The sequence below is a fragment of the Urocampus carinirostris genome, chromosome 5 (genome assembly GCF_059441175.1).
Source record: "Urocampus carinirostris isolate Australia breed hairy pipefish chromosome 5, RoL_Ucar_1.0, whole genome shotgun sequence".
Lineage (NCBI taxonomy): Eukaryota > Metazoa > Chordata > Actinopteri > Syngnathiformes > Syngnathidae > Urocampus > Urocampus carinirostris.
Window position 1 is genome coordinate 2,747,553 of NC_142353.1, and position 24,225 is coordinate 2,771,777.

Here is a 24,225-nt window from a genome sequence, read left to right on the forward strand (position 1 = left end):
ATAGACCTGACCAGGAATTTGCTGTATGAATCTAGTTCGCTATAATCCTGATTACTTGAAAGGTGATTGACTTAGTTTAAATAATTTTCATATCAGGTTATAAATTTAGATCATCGTTCCATTATGGAGTACATTGTAGTTTTTTGAAGTTTGTGTTGAAGATTCACTGATTAGTCTTTGTGTTTGGGGTTCCAGACCACAATCGATAAATCAATCCCCTTAGTGTGCAACATAGTGATCCTCTTTTAAGTGCTTTGCGACCATATTGTTACATTTATTGGCAATTACAAAGCTCTTGTTGGTGAAGCGTCAGGGGAACAATTATTTCTACATTTTGTCCAAATAAATGCATGGCTCTGACCCTTCTTGTGCAGCTAGGTAGTGGGATAAAGCAAGACTTTATTGTAGAGTTCCCTGTTTAGTAGAAATCATAATGTGGTCCCACCTGGAATTTTAGTAATGCAACAAATTTTAACAGCTCACATTCTCTTTCCTTGCTCCCTTACTTTCTGTCTTTGTGAACCAAATTCTGGATTTTATCTGAATCAGGGGTCAAGAACTTTTTTGACATAAAGAGCCATAAAAAGCAAAAAATATTTGAGGCTGGGTAAAAATTGGAAGGAAAAGCTGCTTTTTGCTCACTGTAGTCTTCCTTGGACTAGTTTTTGGTTGCACTACACGTTACAGTGACATCTAGTGGACAATTATAAATAAGTGTCCATTTAAGAACAGGGGAATGCTTTTATCAGCAGCCTAGCTTTACCAGCCCTCAACTCAATTGAGTTTGAAACCCCTGATATAAATGATTATTTAGCGATTTACAGCCAAAGCTTTTTGCTCACTGAAGTCTTCCTTGGACAAGTTTTTGGTTGTACTACACGTTACAACGACATCTAGTGGACAAATATAAATCAGTGTCCCTTTAAGAACAGGGGAATTCTTTTATCAGCAGCCTAGCTTTACCAGCCCTCAAGTCAATTAAGTTTGAGACCCCTGATATAAATTATTATTTAGCGGTTTACACCCTAAGTGGGGTCTAACATATTTACTCAGGAAAAGGCATAGATGGCTCGCGACCTGGAGATTCCCAACCCCTGATCTGAATCCTCACGAAAATGTAATAAAATTGAAATTGTATTAATAAGTACCAAGTCCACCTGAACTAAAACTGTCAGTTTTTTTTTTTTCATTAAGCTTGATTATTATGGGATTTTGCGTTCTAAGGGTAGATAGGTTGAGGCGTTTCTAAAAGTGGCCCTCTGGTGACAACCAGTTTACAATGCTAAAACGTTTGCAAATGTGCCTTTCACTTAGGCTATTTTTAGACATTGTGAAAGAATTGTAAATGTTTCACTTCTTCCAAAAGTCAATCAATGATTGTGTACACTTGTGCGTAAAAGTGGTGCTTAAAACAAATCACGAATTGCAATGCGCATGTTGATTTTGGCCTCTGATTTAAATACAGCCTCAGAAAATGTCATAAAATTACGTTGATTTCCGTTTTATCAAACAGGCCTTTATAGGCTAATGCGGGTTATGGATCATGATAAAAAGCTTGCTATTGGCTGGGAGTGGTATGAATCAAAAGTTCAGAGTCTGACTACCATATCGGGAACGTCCAACCTAAACATAAATTCTTGTAGGTTGATTTTTTTTTTTTATCTGTAGGCGTTATCGTGTGTTCTGGAATAAATATTTTACATGGTTGGATTCTCTGGACGGTCTTGGACGGAATGACTCAATTTTTCCAGAATATCAATTCGTCAGCAGACTTTTAGGTGAGCTGTCAGGCCTTTTGGATATCTTGTTTCAGACTGATTGTGATGTTTCTGTGATGAGTACATTTTGAAAAGGTCATAATATCTTTATTCCCAAAAGTTTAAGTTTTCCAATGATTTGCGGCATGATGTATTTCAGTGAATGGTGACATTGAACAGACACATATTTGTTTATCAACAGGCAGTGCGTGGGAACATTAAGGAGTTAATACAAGAGGCACTTACTTGTCTACGTGAAACACTTAAGCATGTCTCACCGTAGTTCTCTGGGATTAATATATCGCTAGGTGGCAGTAAATGCAATTCTTTTTTTTTTCCCACACATAAATAAATCATGTCAATCTGCGAATAGCCGACTGTGTGCATTAGCAGATAATAATGTCAAGTTTATTAAGGAGCTGTATTGGAGGGAGAAGCCTGGCCTGTCAAATCTACTCAATAATATTGGATACCAATTGTGAATTTCATTATGTTGGTATATGTACAGTATGTTTTTTGTTCAAATTCAGTGAACTTAAAGTAATTTGTAGAGGACAGATGATCAAAGTTTAATTGAAGACCACCCATATTTCTTTTAATCATTGTTAAAAGTCAATCCCTGTTTTACACCTCCCTTTCATTTTAGAAGTTTTGCTTTAAAAGTTCATCTGTGTTGAGAAGCAATAATCCAAATCCCGTGATCTGAACTAAGATGAGTGTGTAGTAATACTCAACACAAAATATTACTGAAGTTAAAAATAAACATTTTTGTTGCTCTACGTGAAAATCTGAATTGCTCAAGAGAAGATCTGGAAAATGAACAAGAGCAGTTGACCTGTGAAACCGATCCGCTTTATCTAGCAGCAACCTGTTTTTCCTGCTACAGAAATTCCATGATGTTTGGCAAGGGTGCTATTGTTCTTTGGCTTGGAGCAGCAGCCAAGTTACTCTGGGTATTTTGTTTGTCACTGATTACATCACTGACAACGTTCCCAAAGTTCTGGAAGTCTTACTAAATATTCCGTGGCCATGTCGGAGTGTCAATGCCCGTAGTGCATGTTGGCACGTGAGACGAGTGTGCTTAATGGCGCAGGGGTTAACCAAGCTGGACAGAGCGAGAGGGGCAGAGTTAACTGTAATCTATATCACGACAAAGAGCTATTCATAAGAGGCTTAAACTGATTAGGGGGACAGGAGGATTGGAGAGAGAAATTTGGGGGGCTGCGAGGCGGGAGCCGTAAAAAGCAAGGGGCTGGGCCCCAGACTTATGATTGTATTCAAATCAAAACAAATCCCACAATGCACCTCTGCCCCACTCTGTTACACGGATACAGATGGACAAAGAAAAGCAATGTTGATGCTCTTCCAGATGGAATTATCGTTCTTCACTCTAGCTGTTATTTATCTCTTTATCTCTAGTTTTCTTATGAAAGTCAACAAGCTTGATATCTGTGTCCAGTTTGTATCTTTTTGTCAGATGAAACATGTTTCACCTAATGGTGTGGAAGGCATGTATTGGTGACATACTGTACACTATCGTCACTTGTAAATGTCCTTATTTTTAAAGAAAAGCACTTTTGTTTTCAAAGAAGATAACATGAAATACACCCCATACATTGTTAACAGTCTAACTGAATATTTTAGCTGCTTTTAAATGCAATAACAGATGTTTTTTTTTAAAATGGCGGCGCCCTCTATGGCGGCGGCTGGATCTGCTCCTGACAGTTTCTCACATTCTAGTCAAAAACCCCAATCTTCGACTCAGTTTATGAGGGCGAACAAAGACAACTATAACTGTAGATTAATATACGATCGCAGTTTTTTGCTGGATATGCGAACATCCAGAAATCCAGCGCAAATTTCGACGATCACTCTGGAGTGTTTACTTAGCCTCGGAGTGCTACGTCAACAGAACGCAGCGGCCTACAAAGCAGCGAGTAAAAGTGGCAAGCGGAAGCGCTGTGACCGGGGAAGGAAACGAGGTTGTCGGGCCGGGCTAACGGCTCGGATGAAGGCTAAACCCTTCAAAACGCCTCTACCATCCATTTTCCTATCCAACGTCCGCTCCCTGGACAACAAACTGGACCATTTACAAGTGGAATTTACATCGAACCGCAAATTGACGAACTGTTGTGCTTTAATTCTGACGGAGACATGGCTAAACTCATCTATCCCGAATGACGCTGTTAGCATTGTGGGGCTAACTGCTTTCCGCGCTGATAGAAGCGGCGAGCTCACCGGCAAAAGCAAGGGGGGCGGTCTATGCATTTATACCAACAACAACTGGTGTAAAAATGCGAAGATAATCTCGAAACACTGCTCACGAGACATTGAACTTTTGACGGTGATCTGCAGACCATTCTACCTACCGAGGGAGTTTAGCGCGACCATCATTACTGCCGTGTACGTGCCCCCCAGCGCTAATACGAAGGAGGCAATGGACGTTCTCTACCGAACTGTGAGTGAACTGCAGCATGCTTACTCCGAGTGCATTTTTATTGCGGCGGGGGACTTTAACCAGGCCAATATGAAAACAGTTCTCCCGCATTTCCATCAGCATGTAAACTTTGCTACAAGAGGTAGGAACACATTAGACCTGGCCTACACAAACATCAAAGGTGCATATAAAGCAGCCCCCCGCCCCCATCTTGGCTCTTCAGATCACCTTTCTATTATGCTAATTCCAGCATACAAGCCCCTGCTGACCAGAGAAAAACCTACAGTGAAGCAGGTGAGGGTGTGGTCTGAGGGGGCAATGGAGGCACTACAGGACTGCTTTGATTGCACTGATTGGGACATGTTTAAATCGGCTGCCACTTACAACAACAAAATAAATATAGATGAGTACGCCATTTCTGTGTCAGCCTACATCAGTAAATGCGCAGAAGACGTCAGCAATAACAAAACTATATGCACCCGTGCCAATCAGAAGCCCTGGATGACTGCTGAAATACGAAAACAACTAAAAGTACGGAACCTTGCCTTTAGATCTGGTGACAAGGAGGCGCTGTTATCAGCGAGGGCTAACCTGAACTATCAGACTAGCAAAGCGAACGCACAGTCAAAAAATCCAGGAACGTTTCCTCAGCACAACCAACACCAGGGATATGTGGAAAGGCATTCAGGCCATCACCAGTTACAAGCCAACCACCGCCCCAGTGCAGAACACTAGCATGGACTTTCTGAATGACCTCAACAAATTCTTTGGAAGGTTCGAGGCACAAAACGGCACCCCTGCAGCGAAAGCGGTTCCAAATCAGGACGAAAGAGCACTCCACCTGGACTTATCTGACGTGAGGAAGACCCTGAGAAGGGTCAACACAAAGAAGGCTCCAGGCCCGGACAACATTCCGGGGCGGGTACTTAGGGAGTGCGCCGATCAGCTGGCTTGTGTACTAACAGACATTTTCAACACCTCGCTAGACCAAGCCAAAGTACCGTCATGCTTCAAATTTGCCAACATCATCCCAGTGCCAAAGAAACCCCAGATCTTATCACTCAACGATTACCGGCCCGTTGCACTGACTCCTATCATAATGAAGTGCTTCGAGAGACTGGTTAAAGAGCACATCACCTCCAGTCTCCCCTCCTCATTCGACCCCTTTCAGTTTGCCTACAGGACAAACCGCTCCACCAGGGATGCCATCTCCTCTGCGCTTCACCTGAGCCTGACACATCTAGAGGAGAAGAACACCCATGTGCGGATGCTGTTCCTGGACTTCAGTTCAGCATTCAACACCATCATCCCACAACATCTGGTAGACAAAATGAGACTCCTGGGTTTCAACACCCCCCTGCGGAACTGGCTGCTGGACTTCCTCTGTGACAGACCCCAATCAGTGCGGATAGGTCAGAACAGTTCAGATGTCATCTACCTCAGCACGGGCTCCCCCCAAGGCTGCGTCCTAAGCCCCTTGCTGTTCACCTTGATGACACACGACTGCGTCCCTAGGTCCGCCACAAACCACATCGTGAAGTATGCTGACGACACAACAGTGGTGGGCCTCATCAGGGATGACAACGACCTGGCCTACAGAGAGGAGGTGGAGCAGTTGGTGGGCTGGTGCGGGGACAACAGCCTGGTCCTGAATGTTGACAAAACTAAAGAGATCATTGTCGACTTTAGGAAAAACCAGCCCAACCATGCCCCACTTTGCATCAACAACAAGGCTGTGGAGGTTGTCAGCAGTATCAAGTTCCTAGGGGTGCACATTACAAACAAACTCACCTGGTCCGTGAACACTGCATCACTGGTTAAGAGGGCACAGCAGCGCCTGTACTTCCTGCGGAGGATGAGGAGAGCCAACCTGCCCCCACCCTCCCTCATTACATTCTACAGGGGCACCATAGAGAGTATCCTGACCAGCTGTATCTCTGTGTGGTGTGGAGGCTGCAGCGCTACCGACTGGGGTAGTGTGAGGAGGGTAACGAGGACAGCAGAGAAAATAATCGGGACTACACTTCTCTCCATTCAGGACATTGGCCAGAAGCACTGCCTATCCCATGCTAAAAACATTACCGGGACCCCTCTCACCCCCATCATGGACTGTTCACTCTGCTAGCCTCTGGGAAGAGGTACTGCAGTGTGCGGTGCAGGACCACCAGGCTCCGCAATAGTCTAGTCCCCCTGGCCATTAGACTGTTAAATGGTCAATCTAACATATAGTTAACTTAAATCTAAACGGCTGCTAATCTGACTTTTTGCACTACTGGCAGTTTTTTTTATAGCTTGCCACTCCTTGCACATTGCTCTCTGCACTATTGTAATTACAGCGTTATTGTTACAGTGTTAATGTTACTGTGTACCTGACTTGTTAACCTGACTGCCCATTTTGCACATCTGGTTAGCTACTCTTCTTGCACTATCGGCACTATGGTAAAATACAATACGTAGCCAAAATACAATACAACATTATTTATATCTGTACATTCAAGGAAACTGTGGGGGTCAGATGCATCGACATTTCGTTCTGTATACACGTGTACTAGAATGACAATAAAGTAGATCTGAATCTGAATCTGAATCTCTGTTTAGAGGCCCATTTCCTGCAACCAAACACTCCAGTGTTCTAATAGTACATCATATTTGCTCATGGCAGTATGGGGCTAACAGATGATTAAAAAAAACAACCTTACGCGACAATGTTAGCACTGCTGAAAACAGTTTAGCTGGTTGGAGAAGCTATACAACGCATCTTTCTTTGAGCTGGTCAAGTATCTTGAGCATCACATTTGCAGGTGTGATTAAACTTTCAGAATGGCCAGAACTAGAAAACCTAGAAACTAGAGAAATGAAGGCTATTACACGCAAGAAATTGCCAAGAAACTGAACATCTCTTACAACAGTGTATACAACTTCCTTCAGTGAACAGCACAAAAAGGCTCCAATCAGAGTAGAAAGAGAAGTGGGAACACAATCAAGAAAGGGGTAAGTACAAAAGACTCTCTAGTTTGAGAAATAGAGGTATAACAGATCCTCAACTAGCAGCTTCGTCAAATAGTACTAGCAAAACACCAGTGCCAACATCTACAGTGGCCTAATGACTCCAGGATGCTGGCCTTCAAAAATAAGTGGTAAAGAAAATCCCGCGAGGGTGAGTCTGAGACTGGCCAACATGAGGAATATATTATTATTTGCAAAAGAACACAGACATTGAACAACTAATTGATATAAAAAGAGTGACTTTTTTTATAAGAAACCCAACATTTTCCCTGTGACTGAACGGTAACGAAAATTAATTAGAACATAAGTATAATCAATAGAAGATTATGCTCTTGGTTATGTGCGTCTTCTCCTGTTATGTGGTTTATGATGTAAATGTCATTGGACACAATGGCTACAAGATGGTGAAAAGCAGGTGGATGTAATTCCTTCTTAAAGTTGAATGTAACACAGAGGATTTTCTTACAGGGCAGGACGGCAGCGCAGTGTTTAGCGCGTGTGCGGCACAGTTCTGAGGTCGTGATATCAAACCCCCGTGTGGAGTTTGCATGTTCTCCCCGTGCTTGCATGGGTTTCCTCCGGGCACTACGATTTCCTTCCACATTCCAAAAACATGCTTGTCAGGTTAATCGACCGGTCCAAATTGTCCCAGGGAGTGAATGAGCGAATGAGTTGTCTGTCCCTGTGTGCCCTGCGTTTGGCTGGTAACCAGTTCAGGGTCTCCCCTGCCCACTGCCTGAAGATAGATGGGATGGGCTCCAGCACCCCCGCGACCCTACTGAGGATAAGCGGTGCAGATAATGGATGGATGGATTTCCTTACATATTCTTTTGTGTTTGAAAAATTATCCAGCAAATACATCCCCCTTTTTTGCTTAATCTCTGGGGGAATACATTTTGATAATGCTGTCGAATGAAGATGACCAAGTAATGATCAATTGTGTTTAAAAAAGCTTATAAACTGTGATTGGTTCGTAGCTGAAGCCTGGACGATGATCTCATCTTTTCGCGACAACATTCTCAAGATGCCTGAAATTAAAAAAAAAGGGTGGGGAAATGTACTATTATAGGAATCATACTTATCACTCTATGTTGCCCACCATATGGAACTCATAATACATAGGTAAATACTGGACTGTCTCAGAAAATTAGAATATTGTGATAAAGTTCTTTATTTTCTGTAATGCAATTAAAAAAACAAAAATGTCATACATTCTGGATTCATTACACATCAACTGAACTATTTCAAGCCTTTTATTATTTGAATATTGCTGAATTTGGCTTACAGCTTAAGAAAACTCAAAAATCCTATCTCAAAATATTAGAATATCATGAAAAAGTATACAAGTAGGCTATTCAACTAATCACCTGAATCATCTAATTAACTCGAAACACCTTGCGAGGGTTTCCTGAGCCTTAAAAACACTCAGCTTGGTTCAGTAAACTAAATCACTAGTATGGGGAAGACTGCTGATCTGTCTGCTGTCCAGAGGACCATCAGGAGGGTAAGACACAAAAAGAAATTTCTCAAAGAGCAGGCTGTTCACAGAGTGCAGTTTCAAAGCATATCCACAAAAAGTCTGTTGGAAGGGAAAAATGTGGCCGGAAACGCTGCACAACCAAGAGAGATGACCGCAGCCTTAACAAAATTGTGAAAAAGAGCCGCTTCCAGAATTTGAGGGAGCTTCAAAGACAGTGGGCTGAAGCTGGAGTCCAGGTATCAAAAGCCACAGTTCACAGACGTGTCCGGGAAATGGGCTACAATAGCCGTATTCCCATGGTCAAGCCACTTCTGAACTCAAGACAACGGAAGAAGCGTCTGACTTGGGCTATGGAGAAGAAGCACTGGACAGTTGCAGAGTGGTCCAAAGTCCTCTTTTCAGACAAAAGCAAGTTTTGCATTTCATTTGGAAGTCAAGGCGCCAGAGTCTGGAGAAAGGCTGGAGAGGAGCAAAATCCAAGTTGCTTGAAATCCAGTGTGAAGTTCCCACAGTCAGCAATGGTTTGGCGAGCCATGTCAGCTGCTGGTGTTGGTCCACTGTGTTTCATCAAGTCCAGAGTAAATGCAACTGTGTACCAAGAGATTTTAGAGCACTACATGCTTCCATCTGCTGAAAAGCTCTATGGAGATGAGGATTTCATTTTCCAGCATGATCTGGCACCTGCCCACAGTGCCAAAACCACCAGTAACTGGTGCACTGACCATGGCATCACTGTCCTTGATTGGCCTGCTAATTCCCCTGACCTGAACCCCATCGAGAATTTGTGGGGTATAGTTAAGAAGAAGATGAAAGACACCAGACCTACAAATGCAAATGAGCTGAAGGCCGCTATCGAAGCATCCTGGGCATCAATAACACCTCAGTAATGCCACAGGCTGATTGCCTCCATGCCACGCCGGATTGATGCAGTAATCCGTGCAAAAGGATTCCCAACCAAGTACTGAGTGCATCAATGGACATTTTCAAATGTTTGATTGTTTTGCTGTTATAAAATTATTTTTTTACTTGGTCTGAGGAAGTATTCTAATATTTTGAGATAGGATTTTTGAGTTTTTTTCAGCTGTAAGCCAAAATCAGCAATATTCAAATAATAAAAGGCTTGAAATAGTTAAGTTGATGTGTAATGAATCCAGAATGTATGACATTTTTGTTTTTTTAATTGCATTACAGAAAATAAAGAACTTTATCACAATATTCTAATTTTCTGAGACAGTCCAGTATATATGTAGGACATTGCTCAGGCTTAGTCTCCCTTTGGTGTTTCCCATATGTTTTTTGTAAATGTAAATGGTCTGCATTTATGTAACGCTTTTCAAGTAAATTAAGACCTCCCAAAGCGCTTTACACTATCCCTTTTACACACCAACTAACCGATAGCAGTGTGAGCCATGCAAGGCAACTACCAGCTATCGGGGGCATTATGGATTCAGTGTCATTCCCAAGGACACTTCGACATATAACACAGAGGAGCCGGGAATTGAACCTGCGATCTCTTGATCCCAAGATCGCTCTGCCTCCTGAGCTAATGTGCGATGACGTGCGTTTAATTTTTATTTAGAAATGCATAGCAAACAGGTAGCCCTTTGTGCTAATTATTAACAAAAAGTAGCTCTCTGCTTCAAAACTGTTTGAGACTCTTGATTGAGACTAATGAAGTCCTAAAGAAGAAAATATTGTCGAGAAAAGAATAACCCAAAAAGTAATCAAAATTATGCACTCAAGTTATTTGGATTAAAGATTTTGGTATTTGCAGTTCCACAAGACACAGCCAAAGTCAAGTCAAGTCATGTTTATTTGTATAGCCCTTAATCACAAAGAGTCTCAAAGGGCTGCACTGACCACAGATTATTGCAAACCACAGACTATTATTACACCATCCCCTGATTTAAAACCTACATGATGGCAAGTAATAAACAGATATTGTCAACATAAAATATACATATAATTCTTACATCAAGGACAATCCATATAATACATCAACCCATTATTTTCCGCTTATCCAGGGTCGGGTCACGGGGGGAGCAGCCTCAACAGGGAAGCCCAGATCTCCCTATCTCCAGCCACTCTTCCATCTGATCCGACCGGTTCCTGAATCGTTCCCAGGCCAGCCGTGAGACAGAGTCTATCCAGCGTGCCCTCGGTCGTCCTACCGTGGGACATGCCTGGAACAACTCCCGAGGGAGGCATCCAGGAGGCATCCTTATCAGATGCCTGAGCCACCTCAACTGGCTCCTATCAATGCGGAGGAGCAGTGGCTCTACAGAAGATTCCATTCCGGATGACTGAGCATCTCACCTTATTTCAGAGGGAGAGCCCAGCCACCTTGCGGAGGAAATCATTTCAGCCACTTGTATCCGTGATCGTGTTCTTTCGGTCATAACCCATAGTTCATGGCCATAGGTTAGGGTAGGAAAGTAGATCGACCGGTAAATCGAGAGCTTTGCCTTTCGGCTCAGCTCCTTCTTTACCACGACAGACCTGCCATCATTTGGACTCTCCACATGACGGCAGGCACTGCACAGCCCCGTCTGACGATCTCCCATTCCATCTGACCCTCACTCGTAAACAAGGCCCCAAGATACTTGATCTCTTCCACATGGAGCAGGATCTCATCCCCAACCCGGAAGGAGCATGCCACCATTTTTCGGCTGATTACCATGGTCTCTGACTTGTACGTGCTGATCTTCATCCCGCCCGCTTCACACTCGGCTGTGAATCGCTCCACTGAGATCTGAAGATCACTTCACCTTATCATATGCAAAAAAAGCAGAGTGCAATGCTGAGGCCCCCAAACAGTACCGCTTCAGATTCAGAGATTCAGATTCAGATATACTTTATTGTCATTCTTGTACACATGTATACAGAACAAAATGTCGATACATCTGACCCACACAGTTTCCTTGAATGTACAGATATAAATATGTAGTATTGAGTTGGAGTATTGAAATACGAAATAATATACTAAATAATTATAGCTATGAGTACTATACAGAAGTGCAAAGAGTGCAAGAGGAACAGCTGAACAGTCAGGTAAACAAGTCACTATACAATAACAATAACAAGTCACTATACAATAACATTCCCCACCAAGGCTGCGCCTAGAAATTCTGTCCATAAAAGTTATGAACAGAATCTGTGAAGAAGAACACTGGAAACAAATCTGACTTACTGCTGGCAATATAGACCAGACTCTGGCACCGGGCATCCAGGAAACTGCACAGACTGTGCGGTACCCCATACTCCCTAAGCATCAGAGGGCTTGCAGAGGAACATGGTCAAATGCCTTCATCAAGTCCACCAAACACATGTCGACCAGATAGGCAAACTCTTATGCACCCTCAAGGACTCTGCAGAGTGTGTAGAGCTGGTCCACTGTTTCACGGCCGGGAAAAAAAAACATACTGCTCCTCTTGAATACAAGAATCGACTTCCTGACAGACTCTGGGGCCTTGCCACCTAGGAGCTTTTTGACCACCTCAGTGACTTCAATCCCAGAGATATGAGAGCCCACTCAGAGTCCCCTGGCTTTGCTTCATCAGAGGAAGACGTGTCGGTGGAATTGAGGAGGTCTTCGAAGCACTCTGCCCTCCGATTCACGACGTCCCATGTCGAGGTCAGCAGCGCCCCATTGCCACTTTACACAGTTTTGATGGAACACCGCTTCCCCCCCTAAGGCGCTGGATGGTGGACCAGAATTTCCTGGAAGTCGCTCTGAAGTCGCTTTTTATGGCCATGCCAAACTCCTCCGATGCCCGAGTTTTTGCCTCAGCAACTGCCGAAGCTGCATTCTGCTTGGCCGGTTGATACCTGCCAGCTGCTTAGAGTCCCACAGGCCAGGAGGGCCCGATAAGACTCCTTCTTCAGCTTGACTGCATCAAACCGTGTACAAGAGTTACTCCAGAGAACACAATAATGCCAATGGATAAATAGGAATCCACCTTAAACGTTTCTGCTTCGTTGAAAGTTGCTTCTTGTAATCAGTTTGTTCTGCCACATTATTGCAAGTACGTCAAAAATAAAGCTGGTATTGGTTAAAGTACTGATACATTTTATGACTACCACCAAGCCCCCACTCAATGATTGAGAATGTATTCTTTTAATTTGTCTGAAAAGATTGTGCTATATTTAAAAATGGAGATACCGCATGCAGTTCCCCAGAGGTCTTTGCTAAGCCCTACATTATTTACATTGTGTTTGTGTGTGTGTGTGTTTATTTTCTAATGATGTTTGTTCCTTAAAGCAGAGGGAATGATGTATGCGACTGAGGGGGAGTTGCGAAGCATCGAGGTCAATAGGGTTCACCTCCTATTGGCTGTCAGTGAGTTATTGATGCCCACAATTTGAGTCACCTCTCCATAACCTCACATACACTTCCTCGGTCGTTGTTCAACTCACATGATTGATGATTGTTAGCGGCCATTTTGGAGTATTTCCTTTTTTCTTTTCTTTTTTGTGGGTATCAGCCCGTAGGTAACGGGCATATATCATAGCTGAGCTCCTGCCAAAAGCCACTTTGCGTTCAAGTTCAGAGACTAAGGCTTAATACGTGAAAAAAAGGAACATTTATCACTCAGTGTTGGCCCTTTGTTTGGCTCTGGGCTGAGTAGAAAATGAATTCCTCTTTTTTTTTTCCCTTCTCTTTTTATGCGCCTCCAAGTGTTGCCGTTTTGAGACCAAACATGTGTTTTCTCTTTGTGCAATTTTACCAATTTGGCCCCTGCGACCTTCAATGCTCCTCTATCCATACGCCCATGTTTCTACAGCAACTGAATTCAAATCTAAACCTACTGTCCGGGTGTCCCTTGGTTTCGTCACTATGGTAACAGGCGAGAATGCCGTGTGGGGGCTGTCATCCCTTTGTAGTGATGGAAAAAAGGGAGGAAACAGAAAAGGGTTAATCAAGGGTTAAATGAAACGTTGTGCAGCAAAATTTAAAAATCATCATGTTACTATGTGACTCTGAATCCACACCTCACTTTTTTAATGGCTGTTGAGCACAGGGGATTACATTATTTTTGTTGTTGTGAACCTTTTTCCTCAATCAGAATACATTCAATTGTATCCCAGGTTGCATGAGAAATTGATAATTAGTTACCTCATTTTTGGATTACATTGGGTACAAATTTAGTGGAATTTCACGCAGAAATGACCATAGAACAAAGTAATGGAATGGTTTGATAAAACACTATATCAAACGTATCAAAAAATGTTATGGTAAACCCAAAATACTTTGAAATACAAATAGAGGTAATTTTGAAATAGAAAAAAATAAGTTTCTCAGAGTGATTATTAGCCATGATATTAGCTGGAAACCCCACATAAATAGCATACAATCCAAAGAACATTGTAGTGATGAGTAGATTCGGACACATATTTGACCAAAACCCCTTCATATAATGTACAGTTCATTTATTTTACCTTACTAGATTATTGTAGAGATTTGGGGAAATACACATGAGAACAATATAGAATCGCTTGTTCGATTACAGAAGCTATTAGGATTGTGCATAATGCTGGGTATAAAAAAACATACAGATGAACTGTTTATGAAATCCAATGTAAAATGTAAAGATCTAGTGAAATTTAAATCTTTTTTATTAGTATAAAAAGCACCAACTCTCAAAATATTCAGCAGTTTTTTCTACACAGAGCAAACAGGGGAATCCATACCTTCAAGGTCCATTATACTCACCTAACATTTAAAAGCCATTGTACCTCCTGAAAAGGTATTCATTTATGGAACCATTAAGATGTCTCTAAATCACATCAGTTTTGAAAATAATATAATATACATATTTTGGATAAAGATAATAAAGAATATTAATGTACCAAGTGTTTATTTTGGTATTACATGTTATGGGAGTCACTAGCAATCCTACTATAATTTTCCAATGTCATTTTATTTGTTTTAAAATTTCCCTTTTGTGGGTAAGGCCTTGTTTTGTTTTTTTTGTTCTGATTTTGAATGTCTTCCATGCAAGCAAAACGGAATAGAGCTAGGCACTTAAAAGCTCTGGGCACATGTTTATGAAATGTATTGTATTTTATTGATAAAACACTATATCAAACGTATCAAAAAATGTTATGGTAAACCCAAAATACTTTGAAAAACAAATAGAGGTAATTTTGAAATAGAAAAAAATAAGTTTCTCAGAGTGATTATTAGCCATGATATTAGCTGGAAACCCCACATAAATAGCATACAATCCAAAGAACATTGTAGTGATGAGTAGATTCGGACACATATTTGACCAAAAACCCCTTCATATAATGTACAGTTCATTTATTTTACCTTACTAGATTAGCGGCAGTAGCTCAGGAAGTAGAGCGATCGTTTTAGGATTAAGGGATCCCAGTTCGAATCCCGGCTTGTCCGTGTTACATGTCGAAGTGTCCTTGGGTAAGACATTGAAGCCCCAATAAGCAGGTTAGCGTCTTACATGGCTGCACAGATCACGGCCGCTATTGGGAAATGTGAAGCACAATGTAAAGCGCTTTGGGAAGTCATTGACTTGAAAAGCGCTATATAAATGCAGATCATTTCATTTCATTTTTTTATTTTTATTTTTTTGTGCAAATAATTTATTGTGTCCTTTTGTTGATTAATGATTAATGTGTTGATGTTTTTTTAAATTTTGTGCTTAAATAAAAAGCCTTAAAATTCCTTGTTTATCCAAATCTGACCTGGGATTCCAGACATTTGTTTGATGGAGCATCTCAGAGAAGCGTATTGTCCAGCCAAGGCTTGACAGAGTTTAGTCAATCATTAAATGTGACCATTAAGCACAGCAACAACCCCAGACTGGAATGTGGGGTTAATTATAAGCCATTGTTGCTTGTCCATACTCTCAGCGTGTGTTTCGCCCTGTCTTGGGGCCATGTCTAAAGTTAAACGAATTGCATAGCTTTTGGGCTCTGGCCCAGACGATGCTTTGTGACGGGAAGTCAATAGTGAAGATATTATGTTCCTTTGCTTTGTGCAATACTTGCTTCAAGGTTATTCGGCTCTTTTAAAAAAAAAAAAAAAATATCCTGCATTCACTGACTCTGTTGTCTGGTTTCAAATATGATCTTAGGTGCTTTTTCAAAAGGTTAAAGAAAAATATTCAGTTTCAGTATTTTGCATGAAAAAAACAAGAAATAAACAAGCTTTGTTATGAGCCTACAGGCCACCATGTTTTTTACTTGGAAACAAGACATGATGCTTGGAATGTTCCAATATTGACTCTGTTTACTTTCAAACTGCTTTTGCCTTTGCCCGGTGCGAACAACGTACGTGTTTGCCCCTCCTCCTTTGCACACACCCACCTGCCGTTTAAAGGGCTGAGATTGAAGGGGTAAAAAAAAAAAAAGAGTTCATTGAGGGACTGAATAAAAGGATGGAAATTGGGGAGGGGGTAACTTTGGGCTCTAGTCACCAGGCAACCGACAGATCACGTTTAAAAGCCCAAAAGGGAGAGATTTTTTATAAAGTTAAAGAAAAGTCGAATAATGTGTCCTAGAATTTTTAAAGAGCGAAAATTAAAATGGGTGTGAACATGCGTGGACATTAGAAGCTCAGTAAGGCAGGCCTCCAAATTTCTTAGACTTAACAGAGCGGTTCTCTCCAGTGGCAGATACACTTGTGTACCGTCTGCATAGCGATAAAAACTAATATTATACTTGTGGATAATATCACCAAGCAGAAACTTATCAATACAAAAAAAGTATTTTCCTATGCGACCCTCACTATACTAGAAATGAGATTCCGTTCGTCTGTATTTGCAAAATCAAGGTAAAATCACCCTTACTCTTCATCTAAGTGGGGGGCAACTTTGCCGCTTGCTACATGAATGACATCCCAGATACCGGTACCCTGAGATTAAAAAAAAAAAAACGCTAATCACCTGTTTTCTGAGTAGTTATTTTTATTTATTAGTGGCTGAAATTCTAATATTGTTTGTGTGTTCTTAAAAAAAACATATTTGGAAGTGGGTTGCGTAATTTGAGCTGTCCTTGAAAAAAATCAAGATTATTTTTTTCTATTTTAAGTATGTGTCAACAATGCCCAACTTAGTTCAAACAGCCTTTATATATTTTGTTTTCATCACGTCCCTCTGCTTTTATATTACTTTTCTCATCAGTGTTCCGGCCACGCAGAAGAATACACTGGAGGAAAGGAGGTGGAAGGGAGGACAGTTATATTACGCGTGTGGTCCTGGTTTTTTTTTTATTCCAGGATGAAAATGGTTAAAGTAGGAAAATTACTGTTTTAAATACAGTACAAATGCCAGCTCAAATCCCAAAAAGATAAAAAAAGAAGAGTTTATTCAAATGCATCTTAGAGAGACATATACGTTAACGCGCCATGCAAGCAGATTGACAGTGGCTGCAATAAATATTTGATCCAGAGGATGGTATCAGGAAGTCAATTATTTCGAAGTTATGGACCATACTTTAATATCTGAATATATGACCTATATTGTCATTAATATTAGTTACGTTCTATACCTTTTTGTTAACTCAATACCAATACTCAATTCTTTTAAAGTCATCAAAACTGATACCAATTACACTTATCACTGATTTACAAAATCATCTTACAGCTACAATAAATTGCCAATATTTTTTACGACTTACCTCTAAATCCTTGTATAATAATAACCCAAGGTTGCACATAAATAATGGCAATTTTTTATTCCTCCAATGGTTTTAGTTTCTGATTTTTATATGGCCAGTAAAGGGCTGCCGATGGTTGGTATAGACAACAATACCCATACCCAGTGTTAGGGTGAGTCACTGTTAAACAGTAATTACTTACAGTTGATAGTTACTTAATCTAAAAATGTAACTTAGTTACTCTCTAGACTACGAAAACGAAAAAGTAGGGCGTTACTCCAAAAATAAATAGTTACAAATTACATTATATACTCTCATAGAAGCCAACCTCTAAAAATGCTTTAAAATAGCCTCATAATAAGCAAAATAGAAGAAAATATGTGTACCAACCTTTGGAACCAGGTAACTCTTCATATTTCTTGGCTTTACATTTTGCAAACAAACAGTTTGTCGGGACAATCCATATCCATTTTGTCTCTGGGCTTCAACCCCCTTGAAGATCTCCTTCTCCACTTCTGGGTTCTGTCCAATACGTTTTCTTTTACTTCTTCAGGCATGGTGAATTACAAAATAATTTTACAAATAAAAAGGCAAAAACTCAGCACACTTCTACCATAAATTCTGTGCTCACATTTGCCTGAATTGAGTGAGTCTGTTTGTTGTTCCTGTATAAACCATGGCCTCGTCCCCATGTGCTGCCTACCATTCGCTACTGGTGACACAACCAAATATGTATAAGCTGACTCCTTGATTAGAGTATTTCATTGTATAGTGGTAAATTTGCCTTGGATATGAGTATTCACGGTAGGGAGAATATCTACATGAGTACAAATCCTGCGCTCTCATGCTCTGTGCTTGACAGGTGACCTTTGTAGGTAGGTATAAACATGCTCACCCATTATCGTTAGCGCATCGGGACGTGTATGTTACAATATAAGTGATGCAAAAATGTTAATCTGTCTGCAAACATCACAAAAAATTATCTGAATTTAATTACCGTATTTTCCGCTCTATAAGGCGCACCTAAAAGTCTTATTTTTTTTCAAAAGCTGACCATGCGCCTTATAACACAGTGCGCCTTATATATGGCTCAATATTAAATTCGCAAGGTCTCGCAACTACGAGAAACAGCCGCCGACTCAATTTTTCGCGCTGTGCATACTGGGAAATATTAAACGATTGGTAGTTGCCGGGGCTCGTGTTGTATTTGTTTACTAAGTGGCAAAATGGCTACCCCATTAAACTGCTTAATTCATATTCAACAAATACAGTATTCGTCTGAATCCAGGGTTATGACTGGTGAAGATGTAAAGCACAATTTACCTTAAACAAACGCAGAATTATTCAGAATGTCACGTTTGAGAGAGAGAGAAAGCGAGAGAGAGAGAGAGAGAGAGAGCGAGATTCTCTTTCATACGTGCATTTGTATAAGAAAATGGCTCCTGTTAAGAGACACGCGTACAACGCCGAGTTTAAACTCAAAGCGATCAGTCACGCAGCACAACACGGCAATAGAGCGGCAGCGAGAGAGTTAAACTTAAATGAATCGATGGTACGGAAGTGGAGAAAGGATGAAGATAAGCTCCGCCAAGTAAGGAAAACTCAACAAAGTTTCCGTGGCAATAAAGCAAGATGGCCAGAGTTAGAGGAGACACTTGAACAGTGGGTTGTTCAACAAAGAGCGGCAAGCAGAAGTGTCAGTACGATAACTATACGTATGAAGGCAACAGCGCTGGCACAAAAACACCGGACGTGTTGGATGGCCCATTCACTGAGATATGGTCAATTCGAACACAGCAGAAGAAGAATTCGAGGGATTCGTCGATGAGGAGCTTATAGAGTGATCTTTGTTTTTCTTTTGTGTGTTTACGTTTTACATTTTACAGTTATTATGTTATTGCTTTGCACTCGTTGTTTTTGCACATTACGAGTGTCACTTATTGCGATTGCACTAACGTTTCATTTAAAATAACAGTATCAGACGTTTTTTTCTTTGCGTGTTGACTAAATGGACAAAAAATAAAATGATATGTCGATGTTGTTCAAAGATGTGTCACGAAAATGCTTTACCTCAGAGAAAATAATAAAACGGCTGTTTATTTATTTTGGGAGTGAATGGAGTTGTGGAAAGCTTGTTTGTTAATAAAGTTTGACCTTTTTGAATATTTTGTTGACATTCCCTTGAGCGTGGCAACATCTAGAGGTTGCATAAAGTAACTACATTCTCTACTGTAGTCATGTCGTCACATTTATTTACCGTAAATAGCCCTTAATCCCAAAAATGTCTCGAAGGACTGCACAGGATTACAATTACAAAATTGCACAATTACCTGATCTTAAACCAGCATGCACTTATAGCGCCTTATAATGGGGTGCGTCTTATGTATGGCATACGTTTTAAAATATATCATTCATTGAAGGTGCGCCTTATAACATGGTGCGCCATATAGTGCGGAAAATACGGTAGTAACGCAGTAACACTTTACATAGTAACGGCAATTGCGTACGTTTATGTTATTATTAATGTGTTACAGTACTCGTTACAGAGAAATGTAGTGTTTGTTTTGTGTTCTTACTAAAAGCTATTTCTATGTAATTCTATCTCCATTTTCGTTTAGTTTTCACCATCATCACCAACATATCTATTCAACCTATTGTTTTATTCATAAATAAAGCTCTAGATTGTAATGATTTTGCACGGTATAGTGGTGACCACAACAAAATAACAATAACAACGTACAACAAAAACAATAGGAATAATCATATAGCTGATAATGATGATTATAATAACAAAAATAACAATAACAACAACAAAAATATTAATCACAATAGCAGTTATAAAAAAATTAACAAGCTTAATTTTTAGTTTGACCCATCTCGGTATGAGGTTTCTGCTAACCAACAATTTTTGGATACAGATGATGATAATAATAATGACAACAGTGATAGTCACATAATAGTTGTAATAATTATTATTATCATCATAATAATAATAACTATTAATTTTACCCATACATTAACTCTATTGTGCTACTAATCACTTAATATCGTTCAGAAACTAATAAAACGACAATAATAACAACAATAGCGATAACAACACTTAATAACAGTTATGATGATAACATATTATCAATTCTACACATGTTATCCATGTGTCACAGATCATGCCTTGAAATTGTGTTCAAAAGGGTGGGACTACATGAAATGTGACTTGACATTAAATTGGATTTTGGAAAGATAATGGTTCCACCCCACTTTAATAAGGAAATCAAATTTGTAATACAGTGATTCCTCTTATTGTTTTACCATCTCTGCTACCTCACCCGATGACATGAATGTTTATACCTTACAAATATCAGGAGCGCCACCGTTTGCCTGAAAACATACATTTTATGAGAGTGGCTAAGGCCTTTGTGTAATGATCTGTGTAACACTGGAAGCAACACCCCCCCCCCCCCCCCCCATGTGCTGACTATGACACTCTCCCCCCCTGAGCTCACTAACTGTCCCCTCCTACCCCCTTCTCTCTCAGGGAGGGTCTCCCTGACCCGAGGCGCCTCCCTGCTGGTGGAACGTCTGACCCTGGAGGATGAAGGCTGGTTCGAGTGCCGCATCCTGCTACTGGACAGCAAAACGGACGATTTCCAAAACGGCACGTGGACTTTCCTCTCCATCACAGGTGCAGCACTGCAGGGTTCTGGAAAAATAAATGATGCTCATTTGCTTGCTCTTCACTGTCACTTTGGTTGTTGACACCATAGACAGGCTAAAGGGTACCAACAAACAGAACTTTTCTATCTGATGTGTTAATCAATCATGAGCACAAACCTTCAAAGAGGTGGAACTTCATTCAGAAGTTTTCACCCTGGTGTGCCGTCGCACTGTTGATAATTAAATACGTGTCTGTATGATGTCACCGGTAACCATTTCAAAATTTGCTCATCACAGAAACATAACCCTCAGTCTTCATCAAGATACCTGAAAACTATAAAGCTGGCATAGCTCACCAATAAGTCCCCTTGGAAGTCAGCTGATGAGTTGAATGTTGGCAAACATGGAATTGTTACTTCAAGGACTATCCAGTAAAATAAACTGTATGTAAAATATTTACTCCAAAACACACGATAATGCCATCATCTGAAAGATATGATAGAGTCAGTCCATGCATACTTTGTAGCCTACCAACACCTTAAGCTAACAGGGAGCCAATGCAGGTTAGCTAAAATCAGGGTAATGTGATCAAACTTTCTTGTCTTAGTTAAAAGCCTCGCTGCAGCATTTTGTACCAGCTGAAGGCTCTTGATTTTGGACTTGGAAATTAGTGTCTTACACATGTATAGCATACATTTAAATTTATTTTTTGTTTATTGTTAAGTTATTTGACATACAGTTGGATTTTCTTATCGTTTAATATTCTGGAATATCCTGTTGTTTTGTGCACTATTTTTCTATCTGTCCAAAACTTCAATATTTGAATATAGGAGGATATTAAAAATGTTTTTTATTGAAAGAATAATCGATCAATTCCTCACTTATTTTAATAATAAAAAGTTGTAGCCCCTTATCTCATTGATAAAGAAACCATTTAATCTTATTTTCATATGAAACAAACCTCCATGTAAAAAATATTCCTTTTTCATCCGTTTTGTGATTATTTCAGCTCCACCTGTGTTTATCAAGACACCACCAAGTTTTGTGGAGGTTTTGCTCGGAGACTCTCTGATGCTAAGCTGCGGGGCTCATGGGAACCCTCGCCCGACTGTCGTTTGGCACAAAGACGATAGTCCCGTTGAGAAGCATGAGAAAATCAAAGTGAGGAAAACAACTCATTAGATTAAATTTGATTAAAAATTGTTTGTCTATTACTGACCATATTTTTCTTTCTTATCCAACTCAGGTTCTCAATGGTACCCTATCTTTGATCTCGGCCACAAGAAGCATTTCGGGAGTATACAAATGTCACGTTTCCAATTCAGAAGGCAACTTGACACACACGACGCAACTGCAGGTCAAAGGTTAGTATACATGGGTCTCAGACTTGCAGCCCCCAAGATGATAGTTTTACAACCCCGTCTTAATATGAAATCTAGTGGATTATCTTCCCACTAAATGTCGCTGTATTCTTCCATGCCATCAAAAACGAGTGCTAAAAGTGCAACCGAAGGAGGCATAATACAGAGACTCGAAGTGACCAAAACGCGCCATAATATTTTTGAAAAGAAGAGAAATAAGAAAATAAAAGAGAAAATACAGAATATATATAAAAAGAAAAGAAAGAATGAACGTGAAAGGCATAGAGAAAAATGTAAAGAAGAATCAAGATAAAAAGTCAAATTCAAGAAAAGAAAAAAGTAGCAAATAAGGAGAAAAATGAAAACAAAGAAATAAGACAAAATGTAAAACTCGAGAGAAAAAGGGAAACTTTTTTTTATAAAACTTAAAAGTAAAAGGAGAGAACATTTCTTTTTTCCTCTTTATTGCTTTCTTTATCTTATTTTTTGTTCCCGTTTTCTTTTTTTTGCCTCTTTTTTTATTCCTTTTTAAAGGATAAAAAGCATTTTCCCCTTTTGTATTTCTTTGATAAAGGCTGTGTAAAAATTGGAACAAAAAGGGTGCTTTTTGCTCACTCTCAGTCTCTGTCTGTTGTATATTTCCTGGGATTCATTTTTGGTTGCACTTTACATAACAGTGACATCTATTGGACTAATATAAAACACTGTCCTTTTAAGGAAAGCAAAAAAAAAAATAACATGGCTGTTTTTGTGGAAAACCCCATTTGGCCAAACTCAACCAGATCCTAGCTTCGGCGGCCCATAACTCACTTAAGTTTGAGACCCCTGGTGTAAAGCAACCAGGCTATACTTCGCAAAACAGCTCAGCTTTTTAAACAATTTTCATTTTTTTCCAACAAATGTCTGCTGAAACTAGCTTTGGGATGTGATAGGCAGTGTTCTTATATGATTGTGTTTTTAGCCATCAAATGATGAAGGTGCTGTTTCAGAGTCAGATCTTGAGGTTTCTCCTGCTACCAGTAACCATGGAAACTAATACACAAAAGTAATACAAACTAATACACTCATATTCTATTGTTTATGAATGACCTATCTTTAGGTTATTCATATGCTATAGAATAGAAATGTGTTTTAAGCCTAGATTTAAACAGTTCCACTGAGGTTGCAGATCGAATCTCAGAGGGCAGGGCATTCCACATCACCGGGGCCTGACTGGAGACCGCCTCGAACCTACGCGTCTCTTCTTGGCTCTTGGATTTATTACAAAAAAATTGAAAAATTAATTACGGTAATAGAACGGCTTACTTTTAATACTTTTTCATAATATTTTCATATTCTGAGATGTGATACTTGAGTTTTTGACATCATCAGAAATATTAAAACAATAAAAGTTTGCAATATTTGAGTTAATTTGTTATAAATCCAGATTGTATGCCTTTTTTACAAATTGTATTACAGAAAATAAATAACTTTATCAAAATGTTCTTATTTTTTGAGACAGTCCTGTAATTAAACCAAAACAAGGATCCTTGCACATGCCTGTGCGCAATGATGGGTCCTAACCCCTAACCTTATGGCATTGATGGATTTTCAATACCCAATAAAAAAACGAATCTGCAATTAATTCAAGTCTTATTTGTTTAGCCTTTAATCACAAGTAGTCTCAAAGGGCTGTACAGATGCAGACTATTAGGGACTACTGACTATTATCACACCATCACCTGATCTAAAACGAGGGCAAGGAAAAACATAAAACATCAGCATGAGGGGAATGAAGATACCTTGAGAGAGGGCCGCACAGGAGGTAATCCCCCTTCCAGGAAGACTTGTTACAGGTCCCAGATTACCCCGGGTAACACACAACTGGCGTGATTTCATATACGATTATCAATAACGAACATTCTCCATATACAA

At 40.0% G+C, this 24,225-nt stretch overlaps 1 protein-coding gene and 1 long non-coding RNA gene across 4 annotated transcripts in view; both read left to right on the forward strand.

Annotated features, from left to right (window-relative positions):
- Nucleotides 1-24,225, forward strand: part of LOC148364968 (uncharacterized) — a 253,508-nt gene that overhangs the window by 47,644 nt on the left and 181,639 nt on the right. The gene's annotated exons all lie outside the window — the stretch shown is intronic.
- Nucleotides 1-24,225, forward strand: part of igsf9b (immunoglobulin superfamily, member 9b) — a 70,589-nt gene that overhangs the window by 23,223 nt on the left and 23,141 nt on the right. For all 3 annotated transcript variants that reach the window (XM_088335330.1, XM_088335332.1, XM_088335331.1), the window contains exons 4-6: nt 20,832-20,978; nt 21,960-22,111; nt 22,197-22,314. In XM_088335330.1, the coding sequence (XP_088191456.1) occupies nt 20,832-20,978; nt 21,960-22,111; nt 22,197-22,314 (417 nt within the window). The remainder of the gene's footprint in view (nt 1-20,831; nt 20,979-21,959; nt 22,112-22,196; nt 22,315-24,225) is intronic.